General features: G+C 39.5%; 1 protein-coding gene across 3 annotated transcripts in view; it reads left to right on the top strand.

Moving 5' to 3' along the window:
* The window catches only part of anxa4 (annexin A4), a 42,802-nt gene that overhangs the window by 24,471 nt on the left and 5,092 nt on the right, over positions 1–13,239 (top strand). For all 3 annotated transcript variants that reach the window (XM_061875837.1, XM_061875839.1, XM_061875838.1), the window contains 2 exons: positions 7,911–8,024; positions 8,113–8,203. In XM_061875837.1, the coding sequence (XP_061731821.1) occupies positions 7,911–8,024; positions 8,113–8,203 (205 nt within the window). The remainder of the gene's footprint in view (positions 1–7,910; positions 8,025–8,112; positions 8,204–13,239) is intronic.

Below are 13,239 nucleotides of genomic sequence, written 5' to 3'. Positions count from 1 at the left end.
TGATCAATGGTTGGTTATGGTTTAAAGTCGTATCCCACACTTGCGAGAACGACTTTTTAATTGTCCATATCGGCTGCTGAGTTAAATTTTTCAATGATTTCTGCTGGTGGTGTGCCTCTGGATTTTTTTCAATGAATAAAATGTGCCTTGGCTCAGAAAAGGTTGAAAAACACTGGTTTAGGGGACCGACAAATGACGTGTGTGTGTGTATGGATTGGAGCAGAATTGTTAGGAAAACCTACAAGCAGAAAGTAGGGAAGGTCAATCAATCAATCAATCAATCAATCAATGTTTACTTATATAGCCCTAAATCACTAGTGTCTCAAAGGGCTGCACAAACCACCACGACATCCTCGGTAGGCCCACATAAGGGCAAGGAAAACTCACACCCAGTGGGACATCGGTGACAATGATGACTATGAGAACCTTAGAGAGGAGGAAAGCAATGGATGTCGAGCGGGTCTAACATGATACTGTGAAAGTTCAATCCATAATGGATCCAACACGGTCGCGAGAGTCCAGTCCAAAGCGGATCCAACACAGTCGCGAGAGTACAGTCCAAAGCGGATCCAACACAGCAGCGAGAGTCCCGTTCACAGCGGAGCCAGCAGGAAACCATCCCAACAGCGCAGAGATGTCCCCAGCTGATACACAGGCAAGCATTACATGGCCACCGGATCGGACCGGACCCCCTCCACAAGGGAGAGTGGGACATAGAAGAAAAAGAAAAGAAACGGCAGATCAACTGGTCTAAAAAGGGAGTCTATTTAAAGGCTAGAGTATACAAATGAGTTTTAAGGTGAGACTTAAATGCTTCTACTGAGGTGGCATCTCGAACTGTTACCGGGAGGGCATTCCAGAGTACTGGAGCCCGAACGGAAAACGCTCTATAGCCCGCAGACTTTTTTTGGGCTTTGGGAATCACTAATAAGCCGGAGTCCTTTGAACGCAGATTTCTTGCCGGGACATATGGTACAATACAATCGGCAAGATAGGATGGAGCTAGACCGTGTAGTATTTTATACGTAAGTAGTAAAACCTTAGTCACATCTTAAGTGCACAGGAAGCCAGTGCAGGTGAGCCAGTACAGGCGTAATGTGATCAAACTTTCTTGTCAAAAGTCTAGCAGCCGCATTTTGTACCAACTGTAATCTTTTAATGCTAGACATGGGGAGACCCGAAAATAATACGTTACAGTAGTCGAGGCGAGACATAACAAACGCATGGATAATGATCTCAGCGTCTTTAGTGGACAGAATGGAGCGAATTTTAGCGATATTACGGAGATGAAAGAAGGCCGTTTTAGTAACGCTTTTAATGTGTGACTCAAAGGAGAGAGTTGGGTCGAAGATAATACCCAGATTTTTTACCGTGTCGCCTTGTTTGTTTGGTTGTCAAATGTTAGAGTTGTATTATTAAATAGAGTTCGGTGTCTAGCAGGACCGATAATCAGCATATCCGTTTTTTTGGCGTTGAGTTGCAAAAAGTTAGCGGACATCCATTGTTTAATTTCATTAAGACACGCCTCCAGCTGACTAAGGTGAGATGTGTTCTTGTTAAAAAAGGCAAAAATTCTTACGGGAAAACAATGGCGGGGTTTTTTTTTTTTTAGATCCCAAGGAATGTAGAATTTAAACCCAACGCTCACGTTTTCCGCGTGCTGTCTTGTCTGCAAAGCTGGCTTGGGCTTTGTTGCCATGGCGCTGATAACGTGACTGTTAATCATTCGCTAAAAAGGAAATGGGGAAAGTAAGAACAGGAACAAGTGAGAGCTTTGTTCTCTGCTGAGAGGAGGAACGCACCGCGTTCTTCTCCAGAATATAACACCCACGCTGCCGTCTTTCTGCGTCCGTACGATCAAAGCGGAAGGTCAAGTGGTGTTTTATCACGTTGGCGTGATGAGATAATGATCAGCCAGCGGTGCCGTGGTGATGTCAACAAGGTTATCTGAAGCAGGGGTTGGGTTAATATCGAATACAGAGTAGTAATGAGTCATGTCCAGGAGCATGAAGTTTAATGATGAGTCACAAATATTGTGCTCCATATAACATTGGGAAATAATATATAAATACTGAGCCAAAATCTCACAAATTTTTATATTTAAATAGCTTTTTTTGTTGTATTTTAAATAGAAGGACACACAAAATTCAGAAATTAAATTAGTTGAGTAATACTTTACACATTATTTTGTATATATCTTTTAGGACAGTGTTTTTCAACCACTGTGCTGTGGGAGATTATGTAATTTCACCTAATGGGTTAAAAAAAACAAAAAAAAAACATATATATATATATATATATAATATATTGTCCAGTTTCTCAGGCATATCGTATAGTAAATATAGTTGCCCAGATTTACTTTACAAAAGAGAAGTGTAGGATACTTCTCTTGTTGCCTTATTTGTATTGGACTTTATTAAATGTATTTATATTATTATTTGGTGCAGCCGGGAGGGGATAGAAAGAAGGAAAAAAAATGGAAGACAGAGGGGGAAATTGTGGGGATAGGAGGGGGATAAGACAGAGAGACAAACAACAACAGCAAACACAACAATAGAACAACATCAGGACTTTTTATAACTTTCGGAAGTTTATTTTGTACTTGAATTATTTTATAGGGTTAGGCGCAATAAGTGTTTAACTTCAGCCTAAACCCTTTCGGTCTGTAACATTTTTCATTTTCAATCTATGAATGTACAACTTTTTATTTTCAATCTATGAATGTACAACGGTTTTTTTTGCTTTGTTGACCATTGACCGAAGAACAATAAACTTGAAAAGACTTGAAAAGACATCAGCACATGCGATACGTACAAATATGATGGTTAAAGTGATAGCAAAGAAGCAGTTAGCGAAATAAATAATAGTACATATTTACACTACAAATGGAGCATTACAAATACTAATAGAAATAGCGCAATTGATAATGAACAATACCAATAATTTACGTCTTTTATCAACAATGTAGTTGTGCAAATGCAACAATACTTATACCTAATAACTATAGATAAAAAATGAATACCGGAAAATGGAGGGGAAGAAAGAAAAGCAACCTAAATTAACCTTGTAGATTGTTATAGATCAATAGGTTAAGCTTTGTCAGAGTGCATTGAAAAAAAAATAAAATAAAAAAAGTGAAGTGAATTATGTTTATATAGCGCTTTTCTCAAGTGACTCAAAGCGCTTTACATAGTGACACCCAATATCTAAGTTACATTTAAAGCAGTGTGGGTGGCACTGGGAGCAGGTGGGTAAAGTGTCTTGCCCAAGGACACAACGTCAGTAACTAGGATGGCACAAGCGGGAATCGAACCTGCAACCCTCAAGTTGCTGGCGCAGTCACTCTACCAACCGAGCTATGCCGCCCCATAAATGTTTGCAAACCAGTAGTTGTAATCCGCAAATGTGTCGGTGGCGTCTAGAGCTTGGCAGAGTAACCATGTAATACTCTTCCATATCAGTAGGTGGCAGCAGGTAGCTAATTACTTCGTAGATGTTTGTCGTGATTAGGGTTGGGCGATATTGCCTTTTTTTAATATCGCGATATTTTTAGGCCATATCGCGATATACGATATATATTACGATATTTTTGCCTTGGCCTTGAATGAACACTTGATGCATATAATCACAGCAGTTTGATGATTCTATGTGTCTACATTCAAACATTGTTATTCATATATGCTACTTTTAAACTTTCATGCCGAGAGGGAAATCACAACTAAGTCAATTGGACAAAAGTGTCTTTATTAAAGTTATTAAGCAATGGCACAAACATTCAAGTCATTTCCAAGACATAAATTGCAAGATTGTCAGAGACATTTTAAGTGTCAAATAAAAATGAGTTGCATAATAGGAAATCAAATAGTATGTGTCCTTCACTTTGTGGTATGTTACTAAGTTTATGAAATTATCTTCATTCTCTAGCGAGTGACTTTACAAACGATGCTACATATTAGCCGTAATGCTACTTTTTACAGCAACGCTTTCCCCCCCCCCACACTTGACAAATTACGATTGTCTGTTCGACATATTCCCACTTGAAGCCGAACCACCGCCAGACGATCAATCAATGTTTATTTATATAGCCCCAAATCACAAATGTCTCAAAGGACTGCACAAATCATTACGACTACAACATCCTCGGAAGAACCCACAAAAGGGCAAGGAAAACTCACACCCAGTGGGCAGGGAGAATTCACATCCAGTGGGACGCCAGTGACAATGCTGACTATGAGAAACCTTGGAGAGGACCTCAGATGTGGGCAACCCCCCCCCTCTAGGGGACCGAAAGCGATGGATGTCGAGCGGGTCTAACATGATACTGTGAAAGTTCAATCCATAGTGGCTCCAAGACAGCAGTGGGAATCCCGTCCACAGGAAACCATCTCAAGCGGATCAGCAGCGTAGAGATGTCCCCAACCGATACAGGCGAGCGGTCCATCCTGGGTCCCGACGAGCGGTCCATCCTGGGTCTCGACTCTGGACAGTCAGTACTTCATCCATGGTCATCGGACCGGACCCCCTCCACAAGGGAGGGGGGGACATAGGAGAAAGAAAAGAAGCGGCAGATCAACTGGTCTAAAAAGGAGGTCTATTTAAAGGCTAGAGTATACAGATGAGTTTTAAGATGAGACTTAAATGCTTCTACTGACATATTCCCACTTGAAGCCGAACCACCGCCAGACGATCAATCAATGTTTATTTATATAGCCCCAAATCACAAATGTCTCAAAGGACCGCACAAATCATTACGACTACAACATCCTCGGAAGAACCCACAAAAGGGGCAAGGAAAACTCACACCCAGTGGGCAGGGAGAATTCACATCCAGTGGGACGCCAGTGACAATGCTGACTATGAGAAACCTTGGAGAGGACCTCAGATGTGGGCAACCCCCCCTCTCTAGGGGACCGAAAGCGATGGATGTCGAGCGGGTCTAACATGATACTGTGAAAGTTCAATCCATAGTGGCTCCAACACAGCCGCGAGAGTTCAGTTCAAAGTGGATCCAAGACAGCAGCGAGAGTCCCGTCCACAGGAAACCATCTCAAGCGGATCAGCGGCGTAGAGACGTCCCCAACCGATACAGGCGAGCGGTCCATCCTGAGTCTCGACTCTGGACAGCCAGTACTTCATCCATGGTCATCGGACCGGACCCCCTCCACAAGGGAGGGGGGGGGACATAGGAGAAAGAAAAGAAGCGGCAGATCAACTGGTCTAAAAAGGAGGTCTATTTAAAGGCTAGAGTATACAGATGAGTTTTAAGGTGAGACGATGGATCCCCTGCTGTTTTTATTGGGAATTAAGTCTTCCTTCATTTGTTACCAGATCCGCACCATCTTTCTCTCTACGTTAGCAGCTAACATTAGCCACGTCGCTACCTCTCTGCCCTTTTTTTAAATTTTTTTTTATACCTCTCTGCCCTGCGAGGGCGTGTATGTGACGTGTGACGTATGTAAGTCTGCGAGAAGGAGAGAGAGGAAAGAGCGAGGAGAGCCTGAAGTTTACGCCCACAGCTAAAAGTCCTGCGTGTGAACGTATATTCGAATATTACGATAGTCATTTTCTATATCGCACAGAGACAACCCGCGATATATCGTATGTATCGATATATCGCCCAGCCCGAGTCGTGATCACAAAATGCAGACGACAGCGGGAGGCAGCATGCAGGTAAAAAAGGTATCTAACGCTTAAACCAAAAATATACAAAAGGCGAGCGCCACTAAGGATGGCTTTGCAAAACCAAACTAAATCTGAACTGGCTGCAAAGCAAGCAAAAACCGAATGCTGGACAACAGCAAAGACTTACAGCGTGAGGAGCAGACGGCGTCCACAAAGTACATCCGTACATGGCATGACCATCACCAATGTCCAAAAAAAAGATAGCAACAACTTAAATGTTCTTGATTGCTAAAACTAAACAGGTGTGGGGAATAGCGCTCAAAGTAAGACGTGAAACTGCAACAGGAAAATACCAACAAAACAGGAAAATGATGATCATCCACACTTACCGACTGCCTGGAGGAGATAAAGGCGTGGATTAAACACAATTTTCTTCAACTGAACAACTCCAAAACCGAAGCCATTCTAGTCGGCACCCCACATCAGACTCGGTCGTACACCATCAGCAGCATCACCTCCTCCGGCCACGACATTCACTAATCTGGGTGTTAGAATGAACCCTCACTTGACCTTTGAGGCTCGAATAAAACAACTGTGCAAGACCTCCTTCTACCACCTCAGGAACATTGCTAAACTCCGCCCCTCACTCACTCTCTCTGATGCCGAGAGGCTCGTCCACGCCTTTTGTCATCTCCAGGCTCCACTACTGCAACATACTTCTTGTCGGGATCCCCAGCAAGAACATCCTGAAGCTGCAAAAAGTGCTGCTAGCATCCTGATGAGAGTGAGGAAATACAACCATATCACACCAATTCTCAAATCCCTTCACGGGCTTCCTGTTGCAGTCAGGATTGAATACAAAGTCTCCCTACTAACCCACCAGTGCCTCTATGGAAATGGCCCACTCTACCTCAAAGAACTACTCACCCCCAAATCCTCCACACGACACCTCCAAACCGGACAGGCTAACCTCCGAGGACAAAGCTACGAACAATGGGGGACCAGGCTTTCTGCTCCGCCGCTCCCAGTCTGTGGAAAGCTCTCCCTGACTACCTGAAGGCACCACAGACTGTGAATGCTTTTAAAAAAGGCGTAAAAAAACCTTCTTTTTAAAAAAGCCATTTTTTTTTAGATTTACCGTATTTCCTTGAATTGCCGCCGGCTATATAGTATGCGCCTTCCTAGAATTACTGCCGGGTCAAACTCGTTTCACAAAATAATTAGCGCATGCTTAGCATTACCGCCGGCTCAGGATTAACGCCGGGTCAAACTCGTTTCGCAAAATATTATTTTTATTAGCGCATGTCTAGAATTTCCGCCGGGTCAAACTCGTTTTGCAAAATAATTAGCATATGCCTAGAATTTCCGCCGGGTCAAACTCGTCACGTCACGAGTGACACTTCACCTGTCATAATTTTCAAAATGGAGAAAGCTGATTTCAATCATATGAAATCGCATAAAGGGAAGACGATTAAGAGCTATTCAGTAGGATTTAAGGTCCAAGCTATTGAAAATGCTAAAAAGAACAGTAAGCAGCTATGTTTTATTAGTATACCGTAGCTGCGTGTGTCAAATATGAGTCATTAAATGACTCCCGCCTCCTGGTGGTAGAGGGCGCTAGTGATCCTTCTTGCGACTACTCAGCTGCAACAGAAGTGACAACAAGCAGCAAGAGTCAGCAGCGATCGTTTATTTTTTCCTCTCGCTTGCACTTTTAACATGGAGGATTACATATCTAAAATAAAACAGTTTTCTAAACTGGACTTTCAATCGAAGCAGGAGGTAATAAAGGAAGCTCTCCATCGAGACAGAGAGACTTTTAAAACTGAAGAAAGATAAGGAAGACTTCTATAAACAAGTTATCGATGCTTTTGATCAGAAGGAGCTGCGCATGGACTTCATTTATAAGTAAAGGTAAGACCATTATAACGTATTTTTTTTTTAATTAAATGTGCTTTTCATGATGGTATCCTTACATCACACTCAAATTTATAAGCGCAGGCCTAAATTTACCGCATGCCTTTGGTAAGTGCCGGAGTGAGAAGAGGTTTTAAAATAATTAGCGCATGCTTGCCTTTACCGCATGCCTTTGGTAAAAGTCGGAATGAGAAGAGGTTTTGAATTAATAAGCGCCCCGGCGGCAATTCAAGGAAATACGGTATACATACTAGTTCTGGCTATTAGGCTGTTTTATTTGTATTTATTTTTTATTTTTATTATCTTTTTTTTTTTTTTTTTAAATACACTGTATCACTTTGAGGTTGAATTATTCAAACGTTCTTCCTCAGGACCTGTCAGAGGACTTGTCCTCAGAGCTGAGTTCCAACTTCAGGAGCGTGGTCCTGGGTCTGCTGATGCTGGCGCCGGCGTACGACGCCTCGGAGCTGAAAGCCGCCATGAAGGTCAGACGTGAACCAGGACGTTTGCCGACTCCAGCCAATAAAAAGGACACGGTTTCATGGGTGTTTTGACATGCGGCGTTTTTATCAGGGCGCCGGGACAGAGGAGGCGTGCCTCATCGACATCCTGGCCTCCAGGTCAAACGCCGAAATCCAAGCCATCAACGCCTTTTACAAAAAGGGTGAGTGGCAACTCTCACTTGCCATATCATTAGGGACACCCGCATACTGACAAAACACTTTTTTTGGATTTGTTTTTCATTCACAATCCTTATGTAAAACAGGCTTAACATGTTTTTCTTTGTTATGCATTCTAACTCATCAATAAACGCTAGCAAAAGTCAGCTAACAATACAGGTAATGGGACTCATTACCTCTATTGAAAAACCTCCAAAAAGCTCCATCATCGTTTCATAAAAACGCTGTAAGTATATGTGTCATGTAGTAACATTCATAATAACATTTAATATTCACATATTTTGGTCATTTTAAGCAAACTATGATCCAAAGCCTGAATATAAGGAGGATGAGCACAAAGTATTAGATAAGCAGATCCAGGACGCATCACTACTGCTAAGTGCTAAACAATAAATATGAATACAATAATAAATAAATCAATATTACAACAATCACTTACTGTACAATGTCTGCTCTCACTGGGAGGCCGACTGATGGGATGTTCATATATTTCTGTTTAGATGAAGAAATAATCATAATCCTCACATAGGTAGAAAAAAAAGGTTTTAACTATCATAATAACATGTAATATTCACATATTTTGGTCATTTTAAGCATACGGCGGGGTATTCATTTCACAGAGGTTCGCTATTTCGACTACTTGGAACAAATTATGATCCAAAGCCTGAATATAAGGAGGATGAGCAACAAGTTTTAGATAAGCAGATCCAGGAAGCAGCACTACTGCTAAGTGCTAAACAATAAATACAATTACAATAATGAATAATAAACAAATAATGAAACAATCACTTACTGTGTAATGTCTGCTCTCACTGGGAGGCCGACTGATGGGATGTTCATATATTTCTGTTTAGATGAAGAAATAATCGTAATCCTCACATAGGTAGAAAAAAAAGGTTTTAACTATCATAATAACATGTAATATTCACATATTTTGGTAATTTTACGCATACAGCGGGGTATTCATTTCACAGAGGTTCGCTATTTCGACTACTTGGAACAAATTATGATCCAAAGCCTGAATATAAGGAGGATGAGCAACAAGTTTTAGATGAGCAAATCCAGGAAGCAGCACTACTGCTAAGTGCTAAACAATAAATACAATTACAATAATGAATAATAAACAAATAAAGAAACAATCACTTACTGTACAATGTCTGCTGTCACTGGGAGGCCGACTGATGGGATGTTCATATATTTCCGTTTAGATGAAGAAGTAATCATAATCCTCACGCAGGTAGAAAGAAAAAAGGTTTTAACATTCATAATAACATGTAATATTCACATATTTTGGTCATTTTAAGCATACAGCGGGGTATTCATTTCACAGAGGTTCGCTATTTTGACTACTTGGAACAAATTATGATCCAAATCCTGAATATAAGGAGGATGAGCAACACGTTTTCGATAAGCAGATCCAGGAAGCAGCACTTCTGCTAAGTGCTAAACAATAAATATGAATACAATAATAAATAAAGCAATATTATAACAATCACTTACTGTACAATGTCTGCTCTCACTGGGAGGCCGACTGATGGGATGTTCATAGCCTCCCGTTTAGATGAAGAAGTATTCATAATCCTCACGCAGGTAGAAAAAAAAAGGTTTTAACAATCATAATAACATGTAATATTCACATATTTGGGTCATTTTAAACACACAGCGGGGTATCCATTTTACAGAGGTTCGCTATTTCGACTACTTGGAACAAATTATGATCCAAAGCCTGAATATAAGAAGGATGAGCAACACGTTTTAGATAAGCAAATCCAGGAAGCAGCACTACTGCTAAGTGCTAAACAATAAATACAATTACAATAATGAATAATAAACAAATAAAGAAACAATCACTTACTGTACAATGTCAGCTCTCACTGGGAGGCCGACTGATGGGATGTTCATATATTTCCGTTTAGATGAAGAAGTAATCATAATCCTCACGCAGGTAGAATAAAAAAAGGTTTTAACAATCATAATAACATGTAATATTCACATATTTTGGTCATTTTAAGCATACAGCGGTGTATTCATTTCACAGAAGTTCGCTATTTCGACTACTTGGAGCAAATTATGATCAAAGCCTGAATATAAGGAGGATGAGCAACACGTTTTAGATAAGCAAATCCAGGAAGCAGCACTACTGCTAAGTGCTAAACAATAAATATAAATACAATAATAAATAAATAAAATATTACAACAATCACTTACTGTACAATGTCTGCTCTGACTGGGAGGCCGACTGATGGGATGTTCATATATTTCCGTTTAGATGAAGAAGTAATCATAATCCACACCCATGTGGAAACCTTTTTTTGTAACATCAAATAGGGACAAGCGGTGGTAAATGGATGGATGGATGATAATAACATGTGATATTTACGTATTTTGGTCATTTTAAGCATACAGCGGTGTATTCATTTCACAGATGCATCACAACATTCACTATTTCGACTACTTTGAACAAATTATGAACCAAAGCCTGAATATAAGGAGGATGAGCAACAAGTTTTACAAAAGCAGATCCAGCAAGCAGCACTACTGCTAAGTGCTAAACAATAAATACAATTACAATAATAAAAAATAAACAAATAATAAAACAATCACTTACTGTACGTCTGCTCTCAATGGGAGGCCGAGTGATGGGATGTTCATATATTTCCGTTTAGATGAAGAATTAATCATAATCCACACCCATGTGGATACATTTTTTTTGTAACATCAAATAGGGACGAGCGGTGGTAAATGGATGGATGGATGATAATAACATGTGATATTTACGTATTTTGGTCATTTTAAGCATACAGCGGTGTATTCATTTCACAGATGCATCACAACATTCACTATTTTGACTACTTTGGACAAATTATGAACCAAAGCCTGAATATAAGGAGGATGAGCAACAAGTTTTAGATAAGCAGATCCAGCAAGCGGCACTACTGCTAAGTGCTAAACAATAAATACAATTACAATAATAAATAATAAACAAGTAATAAAACAATCACTTACTGTACGTCTGCTCTCAATGGGAGGCCGAGTGATGGGATGTTCATATATTTCCGTTTAGATGAAGAATTAATCATAATCCTCACGCAGGTGGGAAAAAAAATGTAGTAACATTCATAACAACATGTAATATTTACGTATTTTGGTCATTTTAAGCATACAGCGGTGTATTCATTTCACAGATGCATCACAACATTCACTATTTCGACTACTTTGGACAAATTATGAACCAAAGCCTGAATATAAGGAGGATGAGCAACACGTTTTACATGAGCAGATCCAGCAAGCAGCACTACTGCTAAGTGCTAAACAATAAATACAATTACAATAAACAAATAATAAAACAACCACTGTACGTCTGCTCTCAATGGGAGGCCGAGTGATGGGATGTTCATATATTTCCGTTTAGATGAAGAATTAATCATAATCCTCACGCAGGTGGAAAAAAAATGTAGTAACATTCATAACAACATGTACTATTTACGTATTTTGGTCATTTTAAGCATACAGCGGTGTATTCATTTCACAGATGCATCACAACATTCACTATTTCGACTACTTTGGACAAATTATGAACCAAAGCCTGAATATAAGGAGGATGAGCAACAAGTTTTACATAAGCAGATCCAGCAAGCAGCACTACTGCTAAGTGCTAAACAATAAATACAATTACAATAATAAAAAATAAACAAATAATAAAACAATCACTTACTGTACGTCTGCTCTCAATGGGAGGCAGAGTGATGGGATGTTCATATATTTCCGTTTAGATGAAGAATTAATCATAATCCTCACGCAGGTGGAAAAAAAAATGTAGTAACATTCATAACAACATGTAATATTTACGTATTTTGGTCATTTTAAGCATACAGCGGTGTATTCATTTCACAGATGCATCACAACATTCACTATTTTGACTACTCTGGACAAATTATGAACCAAAGCCTGAATATAAGGAGGATGAGCAACAAGTTTTACATAAGCAGATCCAGCAAGCGGCACTACTGCTAAGTGCTAAACAATAAATACAATTACAATAATAAAAAATAAACAAATAATAAAACAATCACTTACTGTACGTCTGCTCTCAATGGGAGGCCGACTGATGGGATGTTCATATATTTCCGTTTAGATGAAGAATTAATCATAATCCTCACGCTGGTGGGAAAAAAATGTAGTAACATTCATAATAACATGTAATATTTACGTATTTTGGTCATTTTAAGCATACAGCGGGGTATTCATTTAACAGATGCATCACAACATTCACTATTTCGACTACTTTGAACAAATTATGAACCAAAGCCTGAATATAAGGAGGATGAGCAACAAGTTTTACATGAGCAGATCCAGCAAGCAGCACTACTGCTAAGTGCTAAACAATAAATACAATTACAATAATAAATAATAAACAAGTAATAAAACAATCACTTACTGTACGTCTGCTCTCAATGGGAGGCCGACTGATGGGATGTTCATATATTTCCGTTTAGATGAAGAATTAATCATAATCCTCACGCAGGTGGGAAAAAAATGTAGTAACATTCATAATAACATGTAATATTTACGTATTTTGGTCATTTTAAGCATACAGCGGGGTATTCATTTCACAGATGCATCACAACATTCACTATTTCGACTACTTTGAACAAATTATGAACCAAAGCCTGAATATAAGGAGGATGAGCAACAAGTTTTACATAAGCAGATCCAGGAAGCAGCACTACTGCTAAGTGCTAAACAATAAATACAATTACAATAATAAAAAATAAACAAATAATAAAACAATCACTTACTGTACGTCTGCTCTCAATGGGAGGCCGAGTGATGGGATGTTCATATATTTCCGTTTAGATGAAGAATTAATCATAATCCTCACGCAGGTGGAAAAAAAAATGTAGTAACATTCATAACATGTAATATTTACGTATTTTGGTCATTTTAAGCATACGGTAGTCCATTCATTTCACAGATGCATCACAAAGTTTGCTATTTTCTGACAGACAACGACTACTTG

The sequence above is a fragment of the Nerophis ophidion genome, linkage group LG17, assembly GCF_033978795.1.
Source record: "Nerophis ophidion isolate RoL-2023_Sa linkage group LG17, RoL_Noph_v1.0, whole genome shotgun sequence".
In the NCBI taxonomy this organism is placed as follows: Eukaryota; Metazoa; Chordata; class Actinopteri; order Syngnathiformes; family Syngnathidae; genus Nerophis; species Nerophis ophidion.
This window is presented reverse-complemented; position numbering and strand designations above follow the sequence as displayed.